The 26,220-nt window shown below is 45.2% G+C and overlaps 1 protein-coding gene across 3 annotated transcripts in view; it reads right to left on the reverse strand.

Annotated features, from left to right (window-relative positions):
* The window catches only part of POU6F2 (POU class 6 homeobox 2), a 463,146-nt gene that overhangs the window by 24,344 nt on the left and 412,582 nt on the right, over positions 1-26,220 (reverse strand). For all 3 annotated transcript variants that reach the window (XM_042914645.1, XM_042914628.1, XM_042914638.1), the window contains one exon: positions 2,374-2,580. In XM_042914645.1, coding sequence (XP_042770579.1) covers positions 2,374-2,580 — 207 coding nt within the window. The remainder of the gene's footprint in view (positions 1-2,373; positions 2,581-26,220) is intronic.

Here is a 26,220-nt window from a genome sequence, read left to right on the forward strand (position 1 = left end):
TGGCACCTTGTAGATGTTACGTAAAATAAATAAACTAGCTGAGAGATCTCGGGAGTGGGGAGAAGGGAAGGAAGTTCTCAGTGATATATTTGGCAGGGACTGTACCAGTGCCTGTGGTTAAGCTGAGGAAAAAGGGGGGGTTGGGAAACTTGCCCCCACTTCCGCCAGCAGTGATTTAGATTTGGAGGCAGAACCAAAGGGCATGAGACCAGAGTCTCTGTCTCTGGGAAGTGAGTTCACACCTGGCTTGGTTTTTCCTGGCGTTTGCCCCTCAGTGGACGAGGTCTTCTTGCCAGACACGCTCATAGATCCCCTTGCTACTCTCTCATGGCACTTACTGTGGATCTTAGGTACATATTTGTGCGAGTCTTTGATGAATGTCCATCTTCCTCGCTAGATCATGAACTCCACGAAGGAAAGGCTCATGTTATCTGTCATGTCGACCAGCCCAGCTTCCAGGTACGGTGTCTGACAAATAGTAGGTGGTCCATAACTATATATATCAACAGATTTTTAAAAATCTTTATTGAACAAGCAAATGGATTTTCCAAGTATAGCCTCTGAGTGCCACCAAGAACGGGATGTACCTGTGGTTGGATCAGAAGCCAAATGGCCGAGGTCTCTGGAGAGAGACTTTTACTTTGTTGCAGATGAATGATGAAGAATTTATCAGTGCTTTCTTCTTCCTTTTTCCTTTGAATTTTATTTCCTTGCTAGATGCTTTGCATTGTACGGTTTTCCAACAACTCCCAAGGCCATCTACTCAGTCTTGCACCTACTGGGAGTATTCGTCTTCCCCTCCCACCACCTTTCTTTTGTTAGCGTATCCTCCAACTGCACATCTGGATCTTAGCCTTGCCCAGCTTGTGCTTCTTCACTCCCCCAGCTGCTTGTTTCAAAATGTTTCAAATAGAGTGGATTCAGACTTTAAAATGGTACAACAAAGATACAGAGGGATTAAGGTATCTCCGTTGCTTTGCCTGATTTCATCCCTGTAGCATTCGACACCGCGACCACTGCCTACTTTTTAAACACTCTTGGATGCTAGATTGTTACGCTCGGATTCCTCTCCTGCTTTTTCAGCCACCTTTTCTACCTCTCCCTCCATCTTCCCTACCTTAAAAGCTGATGTTTCCCAAAGTGACTCCTTTGCTTTGTCTTTCTTTCTTCTCTTGCCCCTCATGCTCTCCTGATCTTCCTTCTCTTGTCATGGTTTCTCTGGATGTTGGATTTGTTTTCAGCTACAATGTATGCACTCGTGACTCTCAGATGCTGTCCCGGGCGCTACTATAATCCAGACCCTTATTTCAGCTACCAGTACGTGCTTTCATAAATTCTTCTTTGTGTTTTGCTGTCGCCTCCTAAGTGGCTTGTTTGCAATAGACGTTTCATCACTACAGCTCAACCTCCATCTGCTACCAGAGTTGTCTTCTTGAAAAATAAAGCTGAGCATATCATTCCTCTCTTTAAATACCTTGGACAGATTCCCGGGGCTTCAGGGTAAATGATCATCACCATCCTCGTGACTATGTAAGTGCTCATGGTGGGCCAGGCACTAACCACTATGTTGATTCATTTAGTCCTCACAAAATGCTCTGTGAGATAGGTACCGGTTATGTCCATTTTACAGATGAGGAAACGGGGGGCACAACGACGGTGCGTGATGTGTTCAAGATCACACAGAGACAAAGGCCATCCTCTTCAGCTTGATCATGGAGCCCTTTCCATGACTGCCCTCAGCCTGCCCCTGTGCTCCAATCACATGAGCCTTTCTTCTGTCTCCCAACCTCTATCCTCCTTCATCTTTCCCTGCCTTTGGGCCTGCTGTTCCCGTGGCCTGGAATGTTGTGATCCCATTATTTACCTGGTTAACTCCTACTCCATCTTTGTCCATCGATAGTCACTCCCCAAACCATTTTCTCTGTGAGAACTCAAAACTCTTTGGACAAAGCTGTGTGTCACTCCCACTTCTGTGTATTGTACACACCTGTCCTGTTACAGGACGTTCTCTGCTTTAGTGCACGATGGAGTGATTTTTTTTTTTCATTTACAGTTAGGACATAAATGGTCTTGGCTCCTTCTTGACCCCTTTTAAAAACTGAAAATTACGTATCACAAATGTCCAAGCAAGAACACATCCCTATTGAATTTTAGGCCACTGTCTCTGTTTATAATTTAACAGATTTGTATTTTCAGATTAGAGAGCTACTTAGTCCTTACCCATATTCACTAAGGATGAAAAAAGAGCGCCTTGCCTTTTAAAATCATTGAGATGGTAGGATCAGGGATTCCATATTTTGTAATTTAAAAATGACTCTTCCATTGACTGAGACCAAACAGAAGATGAGTGGGAAGGAGATGTGGAGCGGTTACCTGCTGGCCGGGCTTGATGGGTGAGAGCGTGATGCCCTGGGTGTTGATCACTGGCAGGATCTGGTTCCCGATGACCGTGGCAATGATCTGGCCCTGGGCGTTGGTCAGGAGCTGGGGGGTGATGGGCTGCACTTGCAGGCCTTGAGTGCCACTCGCTGCTTGGCTCGATGGCCCCGGGTTCGGCATCAGAGGTATGGTCCCAATAATCTGCAAGAGACAGGCCCAAAGGTGAGGCGCTGGGCTCTGCCCTGAGTCTGCGCATGCAACCAAAGACGATTCATGCCCTGCTTTCTGCAGGTGGCTCCTGAGAGCAAATTCAGAGACTGTGAACACATCTGGAGATGTGGGTAGGGAAGCCAGTGCAGGGCATGAGCGTCTGCGGGAGGGATGAGCACACGAGTGAAGTGCATGGGAAGGGAGGGGGAAGCATCTTATTAAAAGTAAAATCAAGCTGCAGTGAGGGCATAAACCTGGGATTTCTGCCAGGGGCAGCAAGATGTCTACTTTGTCTTAGAACCAGATAGAAGATGGACATCTCATGGCAACCAAGGCCCTCGTCTGACTGGGGAGCCACATTCCCTAACCCACAGGAGCACCTCAAACACACACCCTTTCCTCTGCCTCACTCTCCTCTATTCTACCAACACCCTGCTCCTCGCTCAAAGTCCCTGACATCCCAACCGGAACTGGGGCGTCGGCATCCTGGTGCTCATGATGGTCAAGAGCCCAGGTTCTGGGGTCAGGGAGACAGGGTTCCATTGCCAGCTGTGCCGCCTACCAGCTCAGTCCAAGAGCCTCAGCTTTCTGAAGGCTTGAGAGAACTGGAATCATAAACAAATGTTTGAAACTCTTAAAATAGAGTTGACATGACAACTGAGGACAGAAATTTTGAAAACGTGCATTTGAAACAATGGGTTTGACACTGGGCCCTCAGGGTTAGAGTTTCAAGGCTCCGGTGGCCGGTGGCAGAGGTTTCTTGTTGCATCTGGTAGCTTCTGGCTTCAGTGAAGGGATGGTGTGGAGTGTCCAGCAGGAGGGGCCCGGCTGGACCCAGTCACTGTGCTAAGGACAAAGGGAGCAGCGGGCAGGGCAGCAAATGTGCAGCGCGTCTCGGAGGCCTGGAAACGTAGATCACAGTTGTGTGTTGCTAGGGACAAATTTAATCCTTGCAAAACGAAAATATGATCGATGTTTCCCCAGCTTATGGACTCTCCTGGGGGAGTCACGGAACCGGTGGTTGGATGCTTCCTCCTGCACAGCACAGGATCTTTTGAGTCACCTTGCAGGGTCCCCTCCCAGATGTGAACTGTGGTAACGTGGCCTGGGGGCCACCAGGACATACTAATAATACTGTCCCAGGAAGTGCTCTCATGTATATGGTTTCATTCATTCCACATTCTTACAACAGCTATGAAGTGGGCATCAGTCCCGCCCCCTTTAAGTGGATAAGACCACGGAGGCTACCTGTCACCTGATGGAAGAGTTTGTAAGTGACAGAGCTGGAGTCCAGGTCCGGCTGACCCCCGGGTGCTTGGTCTTCCATTATGTCACCTGGCGCCCACCACATGGAGGACACGGGAGGGGACCCGCTTGTCAGGGAGGGCACTGTGTACCGTTTGCAATTTTCCTCCAGGCAATAGGCTGCCTGTGGTCTGAGTTTATAAATGATTCTGTTTCCTGCCCACACTGTACTCCAAGAGGGCTTTGGACATAGGTTCTCAGTAAATGTCTTCGGAATGAATGGTGTCTAGACTCAGCTACCTTCGGGATCCCGGATGCAGCGAGGACCCAGGAAGAGCCACAAGCCCGCACCGTTCAGTGACCGAGATGATGACGGAGAAACTGCCCCTCCCCACTGGCCGTTGTTCCCACCACCAAAGCCCCTGTGGGGCGGCACTACCGGAGCCGCTGTGTGAATCCTAAGTATCGGTGGCAGTTGTCTTACTGCCAGTGAAGATCCAGTAGGTACTTCGAGAGCGAGAGAGGTGCGCAGGTCCCTGGGGAGCCTGCAGCTCCAGAGTCTCACTGAGCGCAGCACCTGCAACGTCCCGCCCGCAGCATGGCCCTGAACGCGCCCTATCAGTGCTGCAAGGTCAGGTCCGCATCAGTCCTTTAGAGCACATGAGTGCTTTCTTGATGAGTGGTCTTGCTCTGAGCAGCTCAGGATTCACAGGCTGTTCCTCTGACCCCACGGGCAGTGTCGGGAGGCCTGGGGAACAGGCCCCCTGTCCCGCACCTGTGCTCACCTGTCCCCTCTGGCTTCCCCGTGTCTTAGGCCTGAGAAGCCCCACCCCACGGGATCGGCCTCGCTGGAAGGCCTGTGGAAGCCGGATGCTTCCATTCAGGGGGCAGGGCTATGGGTTCTATTTTAGGCAGGATGTCACCGTGTTGAGGAGCCAGTGTGCATCTAAGCCGGGAGAAGGCTTGGGAGCGAGGCGCGGCACCTGACAGCTGCAGAGCACACAGAGGCTGGGAGGCATTGTGCCCCGAGAAGATTGACACCAGTCTGTGCTCGCCTCGCGGTAATGAGCCGCTTTGCCTGCTTTCCTGGTGGAAAGAAGAAAGGCGAATGCAAACGACTCCCCCAGCCTTTCCCCTGAGTGCAGCCTCGCTCCCAGTACCGTGTTCGACATTACTAAAACATGGTGTCACTGGCGTCTCCTCCCCACCGGCTCCTCTCTCTCGTGAGCCCCAGCATCACTTGCTGAGGGTAGGGCACACTAGTGGCCGAGCCAGAGGGATCTGGAACTGCATGACTGCGGGGACCTTTAATAAGGAGGGTTTGGCTGCCAGGTGGGGGGCGGGGGTGGGCAGCGTTCTGTGAAGCCATGGGTTTCTCTTTTTTGTTCCCCTTGCAGGGGCGCTGGGGCGACCATCTCAGCATGTCAAAAACTTGGCAGTGCATTGTGGGAGTTTTCCCCTAAGTTTATTTATTTTGAAAAAGAGAGAGACAGAGCATATGAGCAGGGGAGGGGGAGAGAGAGAATCCCAAGCAGGCACCACACTGTCAGCACAGAGCCCTCTGAGGGGCTCCAACCCACTAACCGTGAGATCATGACCTGGGCCAAAATCAAGAGTCAGACGCTTAACCAACTGAGCCACCCAGGTGCCCCGTCATGGTGAGTTTTCTAATATTCCCCAGTGCACTACCACATGCTGATTTTAACTATCTCCCATTCATGGTGGGTAGGGAGGATCACACACTGTGTCGTCTAAAAATTCCCAGACGTGCCTATTCTGCTTGGGTTGGCTCCGATTCCTCTCGGCGTTTCCACAGATCTCACCCAGATGCCACCTGGGATCCTGACTCCAGAGAGATCTCCATAAGGAAGCCAGAGACGCCTAAGCAGCCATGGTGTGAGGCTTTTGGCCCTTGCCCAAAACTGGCGATTTTACTTGTAGAAATTGTACTTTAAATTAAAGGCCTTTTGCTAGTCAAGGGAAATATCCATATCTGCACATATGCCAAGTGAATCCGGAAATTAAAACTGATGTTTGGTGTTAGGGGAGCTCTGACTCGAGGGCAAAGAGAGAGAGGATGCTTCTGAGACACGCGAGGCCCTAAGACCAGCCTTTCGAGTTTGAGCTTCTGGCTTCCAGTGGTAAGGATTTCCTGATGGAAGGATGTGTCACTGAGCCAACGAGGCCAGCAGGCTGCGACTCCTGAGCAAGGCATCAATTGCACAAGAGAACTTCCAGCTCTCCTAGCAGATGCTGAAGACTCTGGTGGCACAAACTAACAGGTGTGGACCCTTCTCTACCTAGAGTGTGGTGTCATACACCATGGAGGACACCAAGAAGATACAGTTGGGGGCAGAGGAGGAAGCAAGAAGACAGGTACATCACATGCCAAGATTCTAACAATTCGACAGAGAAATGATATGTGCCACAAAGTGGCAGGGACTATCCAATAAGAATCTCTGTATCCAGGGGGCACCTGGGTGGCTCAGTCGGTGAAGCATCTGACTCTTGATTTTGGCTCAGGTCATAATCTCACTGTTCGTGAGTTCAAGCTGTGGGTTGGGCTCTGCGCTGACAGCGTGGAGCCTGCTTGGGATTCTCTGTTTCCCTCTTTCTCTGTCCCTCCCTGAGCTCTCTCTCTCTCTCTCTCTCTCTCTCTCTCAAAATAAATCAATAAAGTAAGAAAAAAAAGAAACTCTTGGGGCACGTTAGCGTTAATCTCAGTCTGTTAAGCGTCTGACTTTGGCTCAGATCATTGATCTCATGGTTCGTGAGTTCAAGCCCCACATCGGGCTCTGTGCTGACAGCTCGGAGCCTGGAACCTGCTTCGGATTCTATGTCTCCCTCTGTCTCTCTGCCCCTCCCCTACTCACGCTCTGTCTCTGTCTCTGTCTCTCTCAAAAATGAAAATAAACATAAAAAAATATTTAAAAAAAAGAGTCTATATATCCTTCTGGTGGGTGCTCAAAGAACTATTAGGAATGAATGAGTGATATCAGAGGAAGAACAATGAGGTTGGTCGGAAGACCTGATGGAAGAAATGGGGGTGGGGCAGAGTCTTGAGGGTTGGGTGGGATTTGGCAAAGTGGAGAACCTACTCCAAACAAGAGACCAGCTGGAGGTGAGAAACTTGGGGGATGAGGCATTGACTAGTTTTCAAGCAAGAGGGTTGAAACAGTGGAGCAGGGACAGGTTGCCAGGAAAGGGTCCAGTTCCTGGGTCAGGGGCTTCAGTGATGGTTTTTGAGGGGTGGGGAGGAACACAAAGGTGTGGAGAGAATGGACTGAAGTGGCGAGAGACTACGGACCACAGATCAGTTGCTACGCTGCTATCATAGGTGTCCAAGTGCGACGCAAAATGCCCCCATGAATCCTTGACGTGGGGGTGGCTGGATTCGTGGACTTCCACCTCAATTCAAAAAGCATGGCCTACTTTATGCCTAGGTTGCAACATTAGAAATTTGTGAGTGAAGTTATTGCCCCATCAATCCCACAGCAAACAGCTCAGGCATCGTTTGCGATGATCCCCGATGTCTTTGCCCCTGCTCTCACAGTAATGACTCATCTCTGATGAATGCTCTAACCAGGCCGAGGCCCTTACTGGTACTGGAATGATAACTTTTGACCTAAAGGAGTTCTGCCCTCTCTGACAGGGGACTTATTTGGTGGTTGCTGCTCATGTCCCCTTGGCTTTCTCCTTAGAGGAGTTGGGAGCATAAACCAAAACTGAGAATAAAGCCTGTGTCACAAGACCACCTAAAAAATATCGTTAAGATGGCCACTGGTGTAAAACAGCACGTGTATCCCTGTTTCCATAAAAATTGGGGTGGCTTACACACAACAGTGACTGTTGTTAATTCAGCCACAATTCTGACTTTAGCCATCATAAAGATGATCTTGGGACTGTAGCAAATCTCAGCAATTCAGGGTCACTGCGTTACATTACCGTGCCCTTATGGACTTCAGGTTGGCTGAGGTACTCAGTAGGGATGGATTTGAACTGATGGAGGGTAACATGCCCTGAATTTATTCGCTGCCCGCATGTAGTGTCATCAGCAGCAGCTGAGGGTGGAATCACAGAAGCCCCGGGCACCCAGACAAGTCGTCTGATGGGCCACATGTCGTAATTGTCTATGACACGCTGTTAAACTCTGCGACGGAGAATGTGTTTGCAGATGTCAAATTGACAAGTAATTTTGTTGCTCATATCTTTAAGAGAGGAAATCCGTCAACGTTGTAAATCGGTGACTTTCTCAGCATCTCCAATCCATCAGCAGAGACAATCCTTTGCCAAATATTTGTGTAACCTCAGCACTTTTTGGTCAAGAGGCTTTTGTTAACACCAGCATTGAACAAAGAGCACCGGAGAGCGAGGGAGCTGGTGTGAGCGATCACCAGGACGGAAACAGCCCATCATCTTCCCCTTCTTTCTGGACTGGCAACAACCATTCTGTCTCTTTCTTTAAGGGATGGTTTTGTCTTTATACAACACATTGAGTTTAGTCTCACTGTGCTCCTGTTGTAAGGTTAAACCCACTTAGAATTATTCTGGCAGCTCTGGTTAGGATGCTGATTCCAGGACAAGTAGGAGAATACAATGATTCCCCAAACAAAATTGATTTTTCCAAGATGCAAACTCATGCCTCCCGGCATTTGGTTCTGTCCAAGATGGGGAAAAAGAGAGGTGTGGATGTTGAGAGGAGCTTTAGCAGAGAACCTGAACCAGAGAATGAGAAAGGCATGAAGGGAAGCCGATGAGCTTCAGTAGAGGAAGACACTTCAACCAAAGACAATTGGATTTAATCTTGCAGGCAACGCCAATCAGTTGGCCATGGCTTCCTCGAACTCTGAAGGTTCTAAGGTTCAGGAAAAAAACAGCATCACCAGTGATTAACAATGTCTGGCTTGGGTATGGGCATAGGGAATGGCAATGTGTCTCAAGGTGGCATCGTTGAAGTCCAGGATGTGAGACCAATTATCTTAGACCGATGTGAAAAAAAAAAAGGCTGACACGTAGTTCTTTAATGAACAACTCTGAAAAAGAATTTAAGGTGTACATTTGGACACTTGTGTTATGGGTATTGAGAGGTGCTCCACCCCTGGGAAGACCTACCTACCCACTGTTTCCCACTGTCAGTTAGGATTAGGATCCCTCCTGGATGCTCTACTATTGGTTTTCAACTTTGGAAACACACTCAGACAAGAGTGAAGAATTTGAGGTGTCAGGATCATTCAGTCACATTAAGAGAAGGATAATTTGCATGAAACCTGATGCTGCAAAGATAGCAATGACAGCAATAAAAACAATCCTCTCCTCTAAAATCTTAATAGCCATTGAAGGTAATGTCCTTAATAAAATTTAGGATATGCATATAGAGGAATAAAATTCCCCACTGGCCAGGTTCAAGCCCAGGCTTTGCCACTAACCAGCGGGATATTGTTGGTAAATTACTTCACCTCCTAGAACCTCAGGATAGTCATCTGTTAAATGAGAATAATAATGTCCACTTTGTGAGGGTATTATGAGGACTAAATAGGGTAATGTACACAAATCACCGTATACTACTTGACTGACCAAATAGGTGTTCGATAAATGTTCATTCACAACTTGATTTTGCTTACGTGCCTGTGTGGTAACTCCTGGCATTTGCACTAATTTGTGTAAGCTCCTTTGTATTTTTCTGCATATTGATTTCACCATGAAAGCAGTTTATCATGAAGAACAGAAGACAGTAGTTTAATAGAATGCTAAGTTGGAAGTTTCCATAGAAGCACCAACGTTCAGTAGATGTTGCATTCTCAAGGAGGGACCAGACTAGTATGCTGAAAACCAGCCAGACAATTCCAGATCTCAGAGGACAGACGCAGAAAAGTTTGGAAATCCTGCGTGTCTTCCTCACTCCCGGGCATGGGGCATGGGGAGTTTCTTCTCACCTCCAGGTTAACGAAGGTGGCTGAGTAAATATTGTCCCCTCACGTTTGGGGAACATACACCTGAGGATTCTAAAGGTGAGAGGCTGTGCTTTTGAGCAGAGAAGGGAAGAGAGAAAAAGAAGAGTGAGGAAGAGGAAGGAAGAGAAAGGAGAGGGATGAGAGAGAGACAGAGACAGAGAGAAACACAGAGAGAGCTACAGAGAGAGAGGGCTGTGCTGCATTGGCACTTGCTATCCTCCCACCGAGAGCAGGCAAAGACGTGTGAGTGTTTCCCTGGACCCGTTATCACCGGTCTGAGCCATTTAAAATCCTGTCCTGCAGGACCCCCTGGGGAACATGTACTTGGACAGCATCACAGAGATAGCCTCGAAGAGTGGACTGGAGAAAACTAATCCCTGACAGGGGAGTGTGCAGCTGGAGGAAAACACATTGCCTATAGCCATGTGCCCTTGGAAGGTTCCAGCTGGGCCTCAGAAGACCTCACGAGACTGCTGGCTTGAGCCATCTGTTGGCCCAGAGAGCAGAGGCCTTCTCATGACAGTTCACTTAAAAAAAGGCCATTTTTATGTCCATCTGTCTGCTTCCCACCTCAGCCTGTCAGGAACAGAGCCAGCTGAAGAGAGGAGAATCATTCCAACAGGGAAAGACAGAGGGACCAGATTACAGTCACCGTAGAAGACTGCGTTTCCCTGAGTGCCTAAGAGAAGTAGTGGGGCAAGAGCCTGCATGTAAATCCAAGGGGACGGGATGGCCTGTGGCCACTGAGAAGGTTGACAGAGACAGTGAGAGGTTCTGATGCTTATATCGTTCTGTCCTCTTTCCCCAACTTTGTGGGAAGGGGGTGGATACCGTCAATCATGTGACGAAGAGATCCTGCTCTCCCACCCTTTCAGGCTATCTCAGCCCTGAATGTGTGAGGGGCACGTGTGAGAAGAATGTACTGTCTCTTTGGTTTTCTTCCAGTTTTAGCATTTAGGGCCCATGGTTAAGTGGTTTTGTATAAATTGAACATGACCTGGGACGGCCGGGTGGCTCAGTTGGTTGAGCATTGACTTTGGCTCAGGTCATGATCTTATGGTTTGTGAGTTCAAGCCCCACGTCAGGCTCTGCAATGACAGTGCAGAGTCTGCTTGGGATTCTCTCTCTCTCTCTCTTTTTCCCACTTTCTCTGCCCCTCCCTCACTTGTGCATATGCACGCACTCTCTCTATCTCTCTCGAAATAAACTTAAAAAAAAATAAACACGACTTAATCATGACTACTAGCGAGTATTTTCTAAGCCATTCCTATCTATAATTTTAAAAACAGGTAAAGATACGAACTGCCTTTACCTTAACCATTAAGGGTGAGTAATTAGGGGACACAGGACTTTGTTAACTAAGAATGCTTGGAAGGGAAAGGAGAAATGAAGGCAAGAAAGAGATTTGGGAGAGAAGAGAGGATTTATCAAGCTACTCACGGGAGGATTTAAAATTGTGAGCAGAATAGACACTTTCCCATAAACTATGAATTCAGTTTAGTTCGGGGGGGTAGTTGCCTCTAGGTGTAACATTAAGTGTGGAAGTTTCCACCCACTTGAAAATGGAAACTATTGCCAGGCCTTTGCTGCTGAAATTCTACTGAAGCTTTTGAAAACCTAAAAACAACCACAGGGAAATCCAGTGCCCACCAAAGGAGAAAACAGTAATATACCAAACACAAGGGAAGGTCAGAAGAGTCAGGAGGAGTTTTGACATAGTCTTTTGGCAGTATCTTAGCAAGATTATTCTCATCAGTGATCAGCGGTATTTATAAGGTACGATAAAGATGTGCATTATGGGTCTCCATTTGTTCTCTTCTCTTTAATTAGCACAAGCCTACCCCAAACTCCCAAGCCCACTCTCAAACACTGTCTTTAATTGTGAAGACAGAAGAAATCTAATGGCTAGGCCTTTGTTTTCCAATTCCAAATGATAAGGCAGGTGGGAAAAGGATCCCACTCGATCCTAATGATCTAAGACAGGAAAAATCATGTCAATTCCAAAGATGTCTTATAGGAATGATTTGCTTATAGAGCACGGCCGGAACCCTGGTTATGCGGCCCAGTAGCAGCAAACATTGTGGAAGAAACTCCACATCTCAGAAAGCTGACAGGTCTCCCAGGTAAGAGTCAACTCAGTTGATACAATGATCATTCTTATTGGACCTGAATCCTTCCTGAGTCCTTTGGCAAAACGAAGTTAGCAGCCGCAGCCACGTTCTGAACTGTTGACAGTTCCTATTATAGTAACACTACAACTGAATCTGGCACACTCCATACTCTGAATGCAGGTGTGGTGGGGTTTTTTGTTGTTGTTGTGAATTTTTCATTTTAAGATGCATTGTAATACCTGTTCTTGCATATTTTACTGTAAATATGGCATTACAATTTTTTGTAAGTTTATTTATTTTTGAGACAGAGAGAGACACACACAGAGTGTGAGCAGGGGAGGAACAGTGAAGGGGAGACACAGAATTGGAAGCAGGCTCCGGGCTCTGAGCTGTTAGCACAGAGCCCGACGCGGGGCTCAAACCCACAAACCGTGAGATCATGACCTGAGCCAAAGTTGGATGCTTAACCAACTGAGTCACCTAGGCACCTCTAAATGTGACATTTTCTATTTCTCTTTTATTTGGGTTCCCACTCAAGCATTAGGAAACATTGACAGAATACTAATTTTGATCCAGAGTATAATCAAAAGACTAAATTAAACGTGCACAAGATGATCGTATGTTGAGATAAGAACTAAGTGGAGTCATTGGAATTGCCAGTATGGATTATTCCTGCAGTGACTGGTGGGCAGGGCTCAGTGTCCAGGAAATGAATCCTTTTCTCGAACTTAGTATAGGTGTCCACCTTCAACCCAAGTTTTCAAATTGTATCTGCGTGATAGATTTATTCTACTCTACTAAATGATAGATATAGGTAAGCTCTGGATTCTTTGGGAGTTCTTTATTTCTCCATGGTTCTGTTTTTCCTCTACCACTCTGCGTTTACTTAACTAGAAGGAGGCATGAGGAAGACAAAAGAGGAGAGAGTCAATTTTGCAAGATATTAGCTCAAGGTTTGATTGGGCATGATGTGGAATCAAAAGTGGACTGGCTTTATCTATGACTGGAAAGAAATACCCAGTGATACAGAAAAGGTTCTCCCAGAAAAGCCCAAATAAAAAGACTCTTCAGCACTAGATGCCATTTTCCTTAGGCAAGGGAAGTGAAATTTGGAGAGATTCTTTTGGAAATGGACAGAGAACTTGCCACTTTAGTTCATGACCATTCCTTGGAAATTTATCACTTATGGTTAGTATATACTCAAAGGCTTTGAGTAAATGAGTTTGGGTGTTCATACAAATATTAATATTTTACATATTGAAAGTATATTTGTATGAAGAGATAATACAGACATATTGGCCACATTCACTGTCAAAAAGAGTGGAGTATGGGGGGTAACTGTAGATGATTCTAGCAAAGGGATAAAAGCTCTTCAACTTTGTCTGGAAAAGCCAGGCAATTGAACATTTCTGCTTTACTCTGAATGGCTTCAAAATTAAGGGTGTTGTTTTATTCATGGATTTGCTTCATGCACAAACTGATCCCTTACATATCCACTCGCTCACTCACTCGCACACTCTGCAAATCGTTTCGGGGGACCGCTGTGTGCCCAGCACTAGGTCATACCACCTGTTGTCAGGTAGAAGACCGGGATATCACCCAGCCATCTGAATTTGTGAAAATCCTTTCTTTTTGGATTAACAAGAATGTTCTGTAAATCTTGCTGCCTCTGGCACCAGCAACCTGCCAATGAGGAAGAAATCCCAGGTTCCCAGTGGGCGGGACGGTCAAGATGGCACCAATTATATAATGCTAAAGCCCCTGCCATTGATGAGTCCTGCAAGCTCTTTTCTCCTTCTGGGAAAACAGCTGCAGTTATCAGTGGCTTGAGGTGATCTCCTGCGGTCCCTGCTTTTGAGGACTGACTATTTGCATGCTCACTGGACAGCTGAATTCACCCTTCATTGCAAGTGGTTTTTATTTCCTCCTGAAAAGTAGCAGGTGTTTTTGTTTAATCTTAGAAGAAGGCCAATATTATTAAAATTTGATTTCTACATCCCACTAATGAGTGCCCACTCTGTGCCGGGCACTATTCTAGCTTTGGGGAGTCTGAAAAATATCTGATGACCCTAAATTTTGTTTTAAAATCACTTTGAATTTCATGTATTGGAAAAAAATAAAATAAAATCACTTTTTTTTTTTTTCAACGTTTTTTTTTTTTTTTTTTTTTTTTTATTTATTTTTGGGACAGAGAGAGACAGAGCATGAACGGGGGAGGGTCAGAGAGAGAGGGAGACACAGAATCGGAAACAGGCTCCAGGCTCCGAGCCATCAGCCCAGAGCCTGACGCGGGGCTCGAACTCACGGACCGCGAGATCGTGACCTGGCTGAAGTCAGACGCTTAACCGACTGCGCCACCCAGGCGCCCCTCACTTTTTTTTAATTAAAAAATTTTTTTTTAACGTTTATTTATTTTTGAGACAGAGAGAGACAGAGCATGAACAGGGGAGAGGCAGAGAGAGGGAGACACAGAATCCGAAGCGGGCTCCAGGCTCTGAGCTGTCAGCACAGAGCCCGACGCGGGGCTCGAACCCACGGACCGCGAGATCATGACCTGAGCCGAAGTCGGACGCTTAACCGACTGAGCCACCCAGGGGCCCCAAAATAAAATCACTTTGATTGTAAAGTGATTTGCTGGTTTTAATGCCTGAAGAAGTCAGGTGGCAATCAGGGGAATAGGTCGAAGTAGATCCATCGGGACCTCTGGTCCCCAAGAACATACACTGAAACTGCTGGTTTCCCACTGGAGAGTAAGAATGACAGGCACACGGTGGGGAGTGACCTTCTGTTTGCATAGAACGATGTTCCTCCTCAAGGGCCACAGCACAATCGTAAGATATCTGCCGTCTTGATTCCACTACCAGGATCCGGATGAATTCATTTTGTGGTAAACGAGGGCTCAGTTCCACCGCGCTCTCACAAAGCTCCCTCCCTCTTCGTCTAAGAATGTGGTACAACTTTCCTATCTATAGAATCCTCATTGGAATTTTAAAAAACGCATGGTTCAATCCATGGCGAATTTGTAACAAGGGCACGCGTGACATCTCCTACAAAAGCAACTGCCGTCAAGCCATTGTGGCCTTGGTTTCAGTTTGTGGCCTCTCACTTTATTGTCAATGGTAGGAAATGGAAATGTTGGTGAATGTGATGTAATGCTCCAATTTCCAGGTCTCTGAAGAGGTTTTACAATTCTGTTTTAAGAGTCAGTATGTTTGTCCTGCAGGATGTTCCACGTGACAGATAGCAGAGACGAATTCTTAAGGATGAACTGGAAACATCTGTTCTTTCACGATCGCTTCCCCTTGTCCCCTAATGACTACAAATTAAACTCTGACTACTATTTATTTCTTTGCAGCTGCCAACACTAAGGAATTCCTAAAACATTATCTATCCCTTCAAAAGGGACAGTCAAAAGAGGATCATAACTGTCGTGAAGCCATCATTTTGCAGAAAGGCCAACTTTTGCAAGATTTTATATGGCTTTGCCTAAGACTGTAAGTTTTAATACCAGCAAAAAACACCTAGCGTGTGGGGAAGTATTTCTGCTTCTGCCTGCCGATGCCAGATTAAGGGACTAAATCAGATTAATGTTATTTATTGCTTGGGAGAACACCTTTCAGTGTGACTCAGCCTTGGTCCTTAGAAGCTTTAGTAAACATCCCTAAATGAAGCCCCAGACCTATGAACTGTATAGTTTATATTTCTTCCCAGATGGGAGGGGGGGAAACAAAGAAAGCAATAGCAATGAGAACAAAAAAAACCCCTCAATCGGGGACCAGTGGTCTCCAATATTCTAGGTTCTTTGGAGCAGTTGGAACTGGTGAAGGAAAGGTTTGGCAATTGCTCAAGAAAGTGCTGCTCATATTTAGAATCACCTAGTGCTGTGGGGCATTCAGCCTGCAAAACTAAATTTAAATTAATATAAACAACAAAATAAGCATCTAAAAAAAAAGAAGGGTGGGAAATGAAACCACTCCAAGAGTCATTAAAGATGCATCTGTTTATCCCTGTCCGGGGTCCATGAGTCCAGGATGATTCATAAGCTTTTTGTGAAGAAAATATCCATTGTTGTGGCAAAATTAAATGTATTTTGATCTTTGCTTGCAATATTTATCTATCTGTTCAATCAGAAAAGAAGTTGTTCTCATCACCGTAACATATATTACTTTTTCAATTTCTTCTTTGTAATGCTTTTTTAGTGTTCTTTAGGGTGAGACCATGGCATTTCTCATTTCTCACAACAAAGACCATAACTCATTAGAATGATGCTGATGAATTTTTCTCATAAAATGGCATCCTCATTTTCAGAGGTGACCAGTCTGCCTTCTTACCCCTAACCAGCAGGCAGGTTTGAATGGATGTAATTAGAAAGGGCCACTGAACTCATCCTATGGTGGTGTCTCATAGTTCTGGGCTTCCTATTTTAGATGTCCGTGTGTGTGTGTGTGTGTGTGTGTGTGTGTGTGTGGACTCTAGCACCTCACACTTGGTCCTGGAAAAATGTAATTTATCATTGTGAATAAACCACCACTCTACTGATTTTTCAACTGACCTGTTCTAAGCTCAATAGTTTATAATTTAGGGGTCCCTGGGTGGCTCAGTCGGTTTAAACCTCCGACTCTTGATTTTGGCTCAGGTCATGATCCCAGGGTCATGGGAATGGGCCCCACGTCAGGCCTGGCACTGAGTGGGGAGCCTGCTTGGGATTCTTTCTCTTTCCCTCTGCCCTTCTCCCCTGCTCGTGCATTCTCTCTCTCTAAAAAAATTCTTAAAAATGTTAGAATTTATACCAGCAGTATGAATTTTGGAATTTTTAATTTCAAAAGCTACTTTGAAGGATAGCCTTATCAGAAATACACTTCACATATTCTGTATGCCAGATGAAATCATATGCAAACTATACATATATATTGTTAAACAATATAGAAGTTGGTATAGTGACGCCTACATTGAAGAACAATTGAGGCATTTAGTCACAAAACTATTAATCCCTAGCTATAAGATAATCTACTTAACTTCTCTAAAAAATTTAGGGCATTTTTAGCAATGGTCTTGGTATCGGATCTGCCTTCTGAGAAGGATAAGTCCTTAGTACTTTCTGATTCATCTAGGTTCTAGATAGCAGGAACAAATCTAGATACTTAAAACCATCAACACTATCCCCATTTCTACTGTCTTATCTCTGTGTGAGCTGAGAGGAGCAGGAACTCGACTTTTAAAAATATTTTTAAATGTAGGGGCATCTGGGTGGCTCAGTTGATTGAGCATCCAACTTCGGCTGAGGTGACGATCTCACAGTTTGTGAGTTCGAGCCCTGTGTTGGGCTCTGTGCTAACAGCTCGGAGCCTGGAACCTGCTTCAGATTCTGTGTCTCTATCTCTGCCCTTCCCCGCTCGCTTTGTCTCTCTCTCTCTCTCTCTCTCAAATAAAAACATAAATAAATAAATAATATTTTTAAATGTATATGATTTTGTGATCTCAAAAAATCAAAATGAGCTCTCAGAATGCATGTCACTTCCTTTTGTGTTCACCTAAGTAATTTGCAAATCTCCTTTTATTTTTTATTTATTTTTTTAATGTTTATTTTTTTATTCTGAGAGGGAAATTTAGAGCGCAAGCAGGGCAGAAACAGAGGGAGAGAGAGAACCCAAGTAGGCTCTGCCCTCTCAGCGCAGAGCCCAATGTGGGGCTCAAACTCACAAACCAAGAGATCATGACCTGATCTGAGATCAAGAGCCAGAAGCTTAACCCACTGATTCACCCAGGTGCTCCATGAATATCACCTTTTAAATGTAATTGATTTAAGTTCCCTTCGTCTTAAGGATGTTACTCTTTATATTAAAAAATTAAATAGTTCTTTTATAATTCAATGATACTGAAAAATCCTACATTAAAATCCACTTGCAATCAAACCCTCAAACTCCATGTGAATTTGAAACAGATTTTTGTTTTTTCTGGCTGCACACATCACTCCATCTCTTCCTTTTGGTTGCCTGGGAGAGCTTGCTAACATCACCTGCAGATTTATTGAAGGTAGATGGAAATGCTTTTTATTCTAGAGCATCAAGGAAACGAACATAGTTAAATGAACCCAGCGGGTAATACTCTGGTGGCCCTGCCTTTTGATGAAATGAAGTGCAACGTTTTCTTAAAAGGAAAAGTGGATGCTACGTGTCCAGCAGCCACACAATCACGTTAGAGAGGCAAACTAGTCATCGCCCAGCCAAGGGAGCTGGCTTCACCTGTTACGAATGGTGTGGGCATCAGACTCAAAATCGTCAGCCTAGCCCTCTACATGCCGGAGTGACCATGGCTTCTAAGACGCACGTGGTCAAGGGAGTGAGACGGGAGAGGCGGGCCTCGCTTGCTTCTCACTAAGCGCCAGGGCTGTGCCAAGCATTTAACATCCTTTATTACTTTTACTCCTTCCAACAATGCTGAAACATTAGTGGTTTGGAAAACTGAAGAAAGTTAAGTAAGTAGACAATGCCATTTTCATCAGGTACAGTAACACTGGATCCTTAAAAGCATTTCCATATAAAACTTCAATATAATAAACAGACTCTACCTTAGATCAGCCACCCTAAGTGGATTAAAATATAGAGAGGTGAGGAGCACGTGATCTTTACGGAAAGGCTGCTATATGGCAGGCACGGTATTAGGCACTTATTTCCGTGAGGCTGAGAGCAGTTTCACTCAGAGGAAAGCCCCGCTTCGAAGCAGCCGCGTGTGGCCTCGAGTCCAGACTCTCCCCCTTGCTAAGTGGGTGGCCCGGGAAGCTGGTTAACTTTTCTGAACCCCTGTTTCCTTTAGAGATAATGGTGCACGATCAGTGTAAGAATGAAATGAAATGATGAATGTATGTGAGGTGCTTATTGAATAGCATATTAGCGTATATGAAATGCTCTATTCATTTCCTCCACAGATTTTATTACTGTGTCTATGCTTAATGTAGGCCAGGTGTTATTCTAGCCACTTGGGATACATCAGTGACGGAAGCAAAAAGTTTTAAACTATTATTAGAGCACAGTGACTGAGAGCGATCTCTGGTATCAGACACAACTGAGTTTGGATCCTGCCATTTCCAGCTGGGTGCTCTTAGAAGTTTCTTAATCTGTACAATAGGGATAAACCATATTCCATGGCTGTGCAATGGTGATATGAAATAATATATCGAATGCTAAGCACTCTTTGGTATGCAGAAAGTGTGCAATCGACGGCAGGAATTTATGAATTTTATTACCATTAGCACTAATCCCTCTAATAACCCTGAGGGAAAGATACGTCGTCAGTGCGTGGAAGTGAGAACCACAGCCGAGGAAGGCTAGCTGCCTTGCTTGGGGTTGGTGTCTAACTTCAACGCCTGTGCCGTTGACCGCGGGTGCCTTCCACGTGAGCATGTGGACCTTCGCACTGTCCACCTCTGTAACTCTGAGAGACTGGGCGGTTGTGAGTATCTATTGACAAGTGGCAGAGCAAGGGAATGTGTAATGTGTTTTTGTGTGTGTGCCCTTGGCGTGGGGCGTGATTGAGGCCATTCACTTCTAAGTTGTATCCCATCCTGACTTTACTGTCATTCTGTGTCCTCCAACTTACGACGTCTTCTTAGGATCTACTTCTATTGTTATTTTTATAAGATGGACAAGGTTAGTGGAGGAGACGAACAGCAGTTCGGAGCAACGTTCTATGGCTAATGCATTAAGTTCAATTGGATTGTGCCAAGGCCTACTTCTGTATGTTTGAACTTGAACCTGGCTCCTCTTGCTGTTCTGAGTTGTGACTTTTCCATTCTTACCTATTTCTGATCTATTTCTCATTTCTCCCTTATTGGTGTATGATTGAGGAATGTTGCCCACGTATCTAAGAAGAATGCATCATGATGAAGCATCTGGGTGCTTCAGTTGGTTAAACATCCGACTTTGGCTTAGGTCATGATCTCACGGCTCATGAGTTTGAGCCCCACGTTGGGGTCTGTGCTGACATGACAGCTCAGAGTCTGGAGCCTGCTTTGGATTCTGTGTCTCTCTCTCTGTTCCTCCCCTGCTCATGCTCTGTCTCTCTCTCTCTCAAAAATAAAGACTAAAAAAATTAAAAAAAAAAACCAGAAGAAGAATGCATAATGTCAACAAGAAAGTTGGGGTGCATCTTTGGGCATATGGTGTATTAAACAGTCCAGTGGACATTTATTTAGAGGTTGAATGCATCTCACATGTGAATGGAAGGTTGTCCCTCTCTAATAATGTTCTGCTTAACCATAAAAATTGTTTGCTAAAAAAGTTAGTGTTGCTCTAGGGAAGCTGGGTCAAAATTCAGTACTGCCTCTTTCCTTATCCTCAGCCCCAAATCAAGTCTAATTTTCATTCTCTAGTTGGGAAAACTGAGACATAAATAGTTTTCACTTCCATCCTTGACTTGTTACTGTACAGCCCACAGTACAGTCTTTTTGACACTGGATTTGGTTAAGGTTATTTATCAAATAAATAACATATTTCCTCAATTATAGGACTCCCACATCTTTTTCCTATTTTTAATATTTGTGAAATTAGGTTGCCCTAACAACTGATATATCTGCTTAAGGTGGTAGTATTTTGGGGGTGCCTGGGTGGCTCAGTCTGTTAAGTGTCTGACTCCTGAATTCGGCTCAGGTCAAGATCTCATGGTTGGGGTTTGGGCCCTGCATCTGGCGGGCTCAGCACTGACAGTGGGGAGCCTGCATTGGATCCTGTGTCTCCCTCTCTCTCTGTCCCTCCCATCTCATGCACGCACACTCTCTCTCCCTCCCTCCCTCTCTCTCTCTCTCAAAAAATAAACATAAAAAAAAGTGGTAGTATTTTCTTCCATTCAGAAAAAGCTGTTCTTAAATTGATGGTATAACATAACATCAGTGGTTTCTTAGACTCATAATACAGTATTAGATAGTTCTCTTTTTCTTTGGAAGGGCTTACTTCTTTAGAAGGATAGCTTCCAAAGGGAAGGATATAGAAATGTAGAAGGCCTTGTCACTTTGGGAAATTCCTCAATTCCAAAATCATTTTGCTGTGTGATACTACAAAAACCCCAACTGAAGAGTCACTGAGACAGATTTTCCTGTTTGGCTCAGAAAAGCTCACTTTGGTGAGAACCCACTCTTCCCTCATGGCTAGAATGCCACGCTGGAAGGCAGGTGGCCTCTAGTCCCCCAGACCTTGATGCCTTGAGGTTGATTTTTCCCCAGCAAGATAAAGTGGAGACCTGAGGTCTTTTTTTTTTTTTTTTTTAATCAAGATTGTCTCATTGCTCTATCAGAGACTTCCCTGAACCTAGTTCTCCAGTTCCTTTGATCAGCAAAAATAGTAATGGTGAGAATATTGATTAAAAGAACATATTTTGGCAAGGTGTATAACTTTTAATAGTTTTCAAGTGTATGTGTTTATATACCTTCAAGAGAGATCTTCGAGGTTGATAGGGCAAGAATTACAGTTCTCATTTGGAGATGGAGTGACGACGTTTCGCGAGTTTGTGACCTATCTAAGAGAACATCCAGGAAATGAACCTAGGTCTTTAAACGCAAGCAAGTGAGGGTGGTGTGGGAGGATGGGTGTGGACTCTGGGCTCGGATGTCAGTTCTGCCCAGTTCCTAGCGGCGTCACCCCAAAAGTGTGCTCCTGTGCACAGCTAGGGTAATCAAACTACGGTCAAGTGCTCTGGCAGGATCACAGATGATACCAGCCCCATGGTGAAGGCTCAGTGCCTGGGAGACGTCATCGATTCCATGATTCTTGTTCTAGAAACCACTTAGCCTGAAGGAATGTTCCGCTAAACCTGGGGCTCTTCTAAGAACTCACATGGGTCTAGAACTTCACACACTGAAACAAGCTACATGAGCATTAGGTGGTAGTATTTTGTTTCACCACGCTAGTGAAACCAAGATGTGAGAAGTCAGAGGAGCTCTGAGGGCGCCCTCTGTGCATGGCATGTGGTTGGTAACTGTTACCTGTTTAGAATTACAGCTGTTAATTAGGTTGCTGCGTTAGTTAACTGGCCTCTTTCCTATTTAGCCACAAAGGATGTGCCCAGTCTCTACTGAGGAGCCTACACAAGGACACATTTCCGTATTCCCAGGAAAACGAAATACTCATAGATGAAGATTTTTTTTTTTTTTAATGTAGGGGTTAGAGACCGGGGGGGGGGGGGGGGGTGGGGGGGAGTGGGAGGAAGCAACAGTACCACAATCCAAAATTCTGCTTTAGATAAGAGAGAGCTTGGTTCTCTCCTGACTCATTCTGCAGGGAAAATCTCCTAAACTGAGATTTTATTTTTTTTAATTGTGTATTTTTGGCCACCCCTTTAATTGCACAGGACAGGTTGCCCTGAGGCGTGGTGAGTAGGGAGAAAGAGTTCAGAGGGTGCTTTATTTTTAGTTCTTCAAGTTGGCCAACTCTTTGGGTTGATGGCATTAACGGGATTAACCCTTTCATTTTAAAAATGGGGGCAAGAAGGAGAGCGCGGGGCGGCGGGAGGAGCGACCTCTGGTAGGGCAGCTAAGGTCTGGGCTGAACATTTGGCTGTCATGATGAGGGACAGAGCGCGCTTCTGCTGCTGGCGTTGACCGGCTCTGAGACCCGGTTACGTCCTACGTGTCAGCAGCCGAGCCGCGCCAGAAGCGAGGCTTCCCATCAAATTCACCTCCCGCGAAATCACTGCGGAGCCCTGGGCCATCAGGGCTCATTAGCGCCGTTTACCGTCCAGGGAGCCCCACTCCTCAGAAGGGCGAGGACCCAGGACCCGAGGGCCAGGCCTCGGGTCACTCCCTCCCCCGCCCCCCCCACCCACCCAACCGGCACCCTCCACTCCAGCCCTGACCTGTCGCTCGGGGGAGAGCGTCCCAGCGGGAGCCGGGGGACTGGCCTAGCGCTGCCAGCACAGCCCCGGGGGCAGAGCCGCGCTGTCCACCTGCTCCCCGCAAACGCGCTCCCAGGTGTGTGCGCGCCCTCCGGACCTCAGCGCGCAAATCCCAGGAGGGGGCTCCTTTCCGATTTAAATCATTATCACACGATCCAAAGCGTGGATAGGAAGTGACTTCCCGCAGCATTTCCCGAAGTGCGCTTTGCCGACGTCAACTCTACTAAATGTTGCGGACAGGAAGTCTGGGGAAAGCAGGATCAGGAAAAGTTAAAGGGGGTCCGCGGCGCGTCACAACAGAATTGCCCGGCCCCATCCGAACACATCAGCGGCGGCGCCAGGGGCGCGGCGCCACCCGGCGTCCAGCCCGGGGAACCCTGGTTTGTGCGCCGTCTCCAAGGGCTCGTTCATTTCCAAGGCGCACACTTAGGGAGACGCTGCTTTAATGCAATGGCCTCTTCCGAAATGAGGAAATAAAGCTCTCAATTGGGCTCAAAGGGGAAATTTGATATGTTAGTAGAAAGATCGAGGTTGTTTATTGTTGCTACTGTTTCATCTTTATTACTGAGATGAAGCCAGGGTAAAATTCTTATAATATTACTAACCCCATGAACATTTCTTTCCGAGTCTCTAGAAAGAGCTGATTTAAAAAGTGTTAAAAAATGCGACAAAAAAAAAAAAAAAGAAGCTTATTTGAAGTGTATTCCAGTGCATGTGATTGAATTTTTACACTTTTTAAGACTTTGTATAGTGATATTTGCAAAGGAGAAAATAAAATCCTTTGTCAGACTGTTTTGAGTTTGGGTTTAAAAACATGGCCAAAACCATTACCTAAATAGATTGTTCTGTTTATATTTGGGGAAGAATATGCAGACACCTACCCTGTATTTTCAACAAACCATGTTTGATTCTTAGTTATGCAAAATGTGTAAGCAATATACTGTACTGTTTGTATTAAAAATGGTATTCTGTACATATGATTTTGTACCTTTTAAAAAAGATATAATTTTTTAGTAAAGATGCAAACCTTACATTAAACGAATTACCAATGCTATCACAGTATCACCTTGGGAAGTGGGGGGGGGGGGGGGAGAGTGCCAAGGTCTCAGCTTTATCCCTTTATTTCTTTTAAAAATAAGCAAGAGGGCTGAAGCTTATGCGGAAAAATGTTAATATCTTAACATTTATGTTAATCTTACGTTAATGTGGTTGAGCAATGATCCTTTTGAAATTTTTTTTGGTAAAAAGTTATTTTTTCGCTTTTTTATACATTTAATGTGGTTCATTATAAAAAATAGAGTAAAAGAGTATGTGCAAAACTCCCTAAATTCCTGATCAAATGGCTTTAGCTGGATGTGTCTAATGTACCTCATTTGCTCTGGTCACATTGTCAAAGTTGCACACTTTATCTCCTTGGCACAGGGTTTGAAATTAGTTTTACAAACGTGGGCAGCTATGGTTTTATTTGTTCTCCTGCACAGATCTAATAAAACCCACAGAGAAGCTCAATGGACACTTACTGAATAAATTCATTATATCTCAATTCTTTGGCTGAGATTTGCATTTATTATAGCTTCATTTCCATTCAACGTGTAGTGATTCTCTCTAAAAGATTCTCATCTTTCTATTTAAATTAGGTGTTGAATTCTTTTAGCAACCCATAGTTCAGGCTCCATTGCCAGCTTTTCATTCTAAAAAGCTATAGCATTGATTTATTGATACATTCATGTAATTTATTAAATACTTAAGACATATCAGGCACTGTGCTGAACACATTTCCTGCTACTGTCATGTTTAACCCCACAACAATGTATGTGACACATCTTATCACTCCCATTTCACTGATGAGGAAAACAGAGGCTCGGTAAAGTTCCATAACTTACCCAAGACCCCCAAGACCACATAGCTAGAAATGTGTTCCAATCAGACCTGTTTCCTTCCAAGCCCATGGTCTTAGCTGCTCTACCGTCTTCGAGAGATGTTCTTTAGCTTTTGATTATTCGAATTCAGAGGAATTCCCCAACATAAGTACGCATCATGTTTCTTCAATTCTAAGACAATGTTTTTCACATATTTGAAGGTCAGGATATTAGAATGTCGATGTGCACAAACACAGTACTTGGTGACATTCCTGCCTCGCCACCTGCCCTCCTCCAGCCCAGGGCTGCTGAATACAAGCAACTCACCCTCCGTGGTTTTGCACATTCAAGGGTGTCCTTTTTAAGCTACGATGCATAGGCTACTATTGTGTCAGCAGACTGCTTTTCTTCCATTTTGGCCTGTGTTCCTCTTAGGAGGCAGCTCCTACCTACTGCAAATCCTTCCGTCTGGCTAAAGTGTTCTGCTCAGCCATTATTTATTCATATAATGCTATGTGTATTCTTGGGTACTGAATTGAATGGGCAAGTGCTTTTAATTTTTTCTTCTTTCTATACATTAGGAAAAGTAATGTTGTTTGTTTGTTTGTTTGTTTGTTTGTTTTACTTGACTGGCTCTTTAAGGAAGGGAGGGAGGGACTTTGGCTTGGCTTGGTGCCACTTAAGAAAATTTCACAGCGGTCCAGAACTAATTTCATCAGGAAACATTCTGAGCTTCAGTTAAAATGTAAAATGCTTTTCCTTAGCCCCAGGATAAAATGAAATTTCATTTGCTTTTACTTTTCTGCAATAATGCCAATAAGGAGATATTGCCAGGGGCACAAGGGAAGCCAATTCTAGAGCTGAACAAATCGATGGGAAATCTACTTGCCAAATCCTGAACATACCCACTGAATGAGTGTTAAGAACACACACACACACACACACACACACACACACACGCCCCCTACTGAACTATCCAGGGTAAGGATAAGATTTCCCTAAAGTAACTTGATGTTTTACTCTGCTGAGATTCTCACATTCTCAAACTCCTCACACACACAGCGAGCACACTCAGTGTGAACTGCAACCATATCGCACCTAGACTAATAATCACAGATAGCATATACTGAGTGTTGGCATTATTGAATGACGACTATGTGCCTGACTACATGCTAAGCTCTTAAATCCTAGAAGCTGCTTCCATTTTGATCCCCATTTTTCAGACGAGGAAAGTGAGGCACGAGAGAGGGTAAGTCAATTGCCCGAGGTCCAACAGCCGATGAATGGCTGTTTGGTTCTAGAACCCATTCTTCTTGCCTGTATGCTGTACTACTTCTTGCTATATATACCCAAACCAAAGATAGGTTTCCAGAAAATGCTAGACAAGACTCTAAACCACGATGATGATGATGATGAAGATGATGATAATTATTGCAGCCACTTATTAGTATGAGTCTTTAACTGTATACTCATGGACCATGGTAGGCTTTTTATACACCTTACCTCATCTAATCTTCATAATCTAGGGACTCAGATTTTATATCTATCCTTATTTTATGGTGAAACTGAAGTTCAGAGAGCTCA

Source organism: Panthera leo, chromosome A2, assembly GCF_018350215.1.
Source record: "Panthera leo isolate Ple1 chromosome A2, P.leo_Ple1_pat1.1, whole genome shotgun sequence".
In the NCBI taxonomy this organism is placed as follows: domain Eukaryota; kingdom Metazoa; phylum Chordata; class Mammalia; order Carnivora; family Felidae; genus Panthera; species Panthera leo.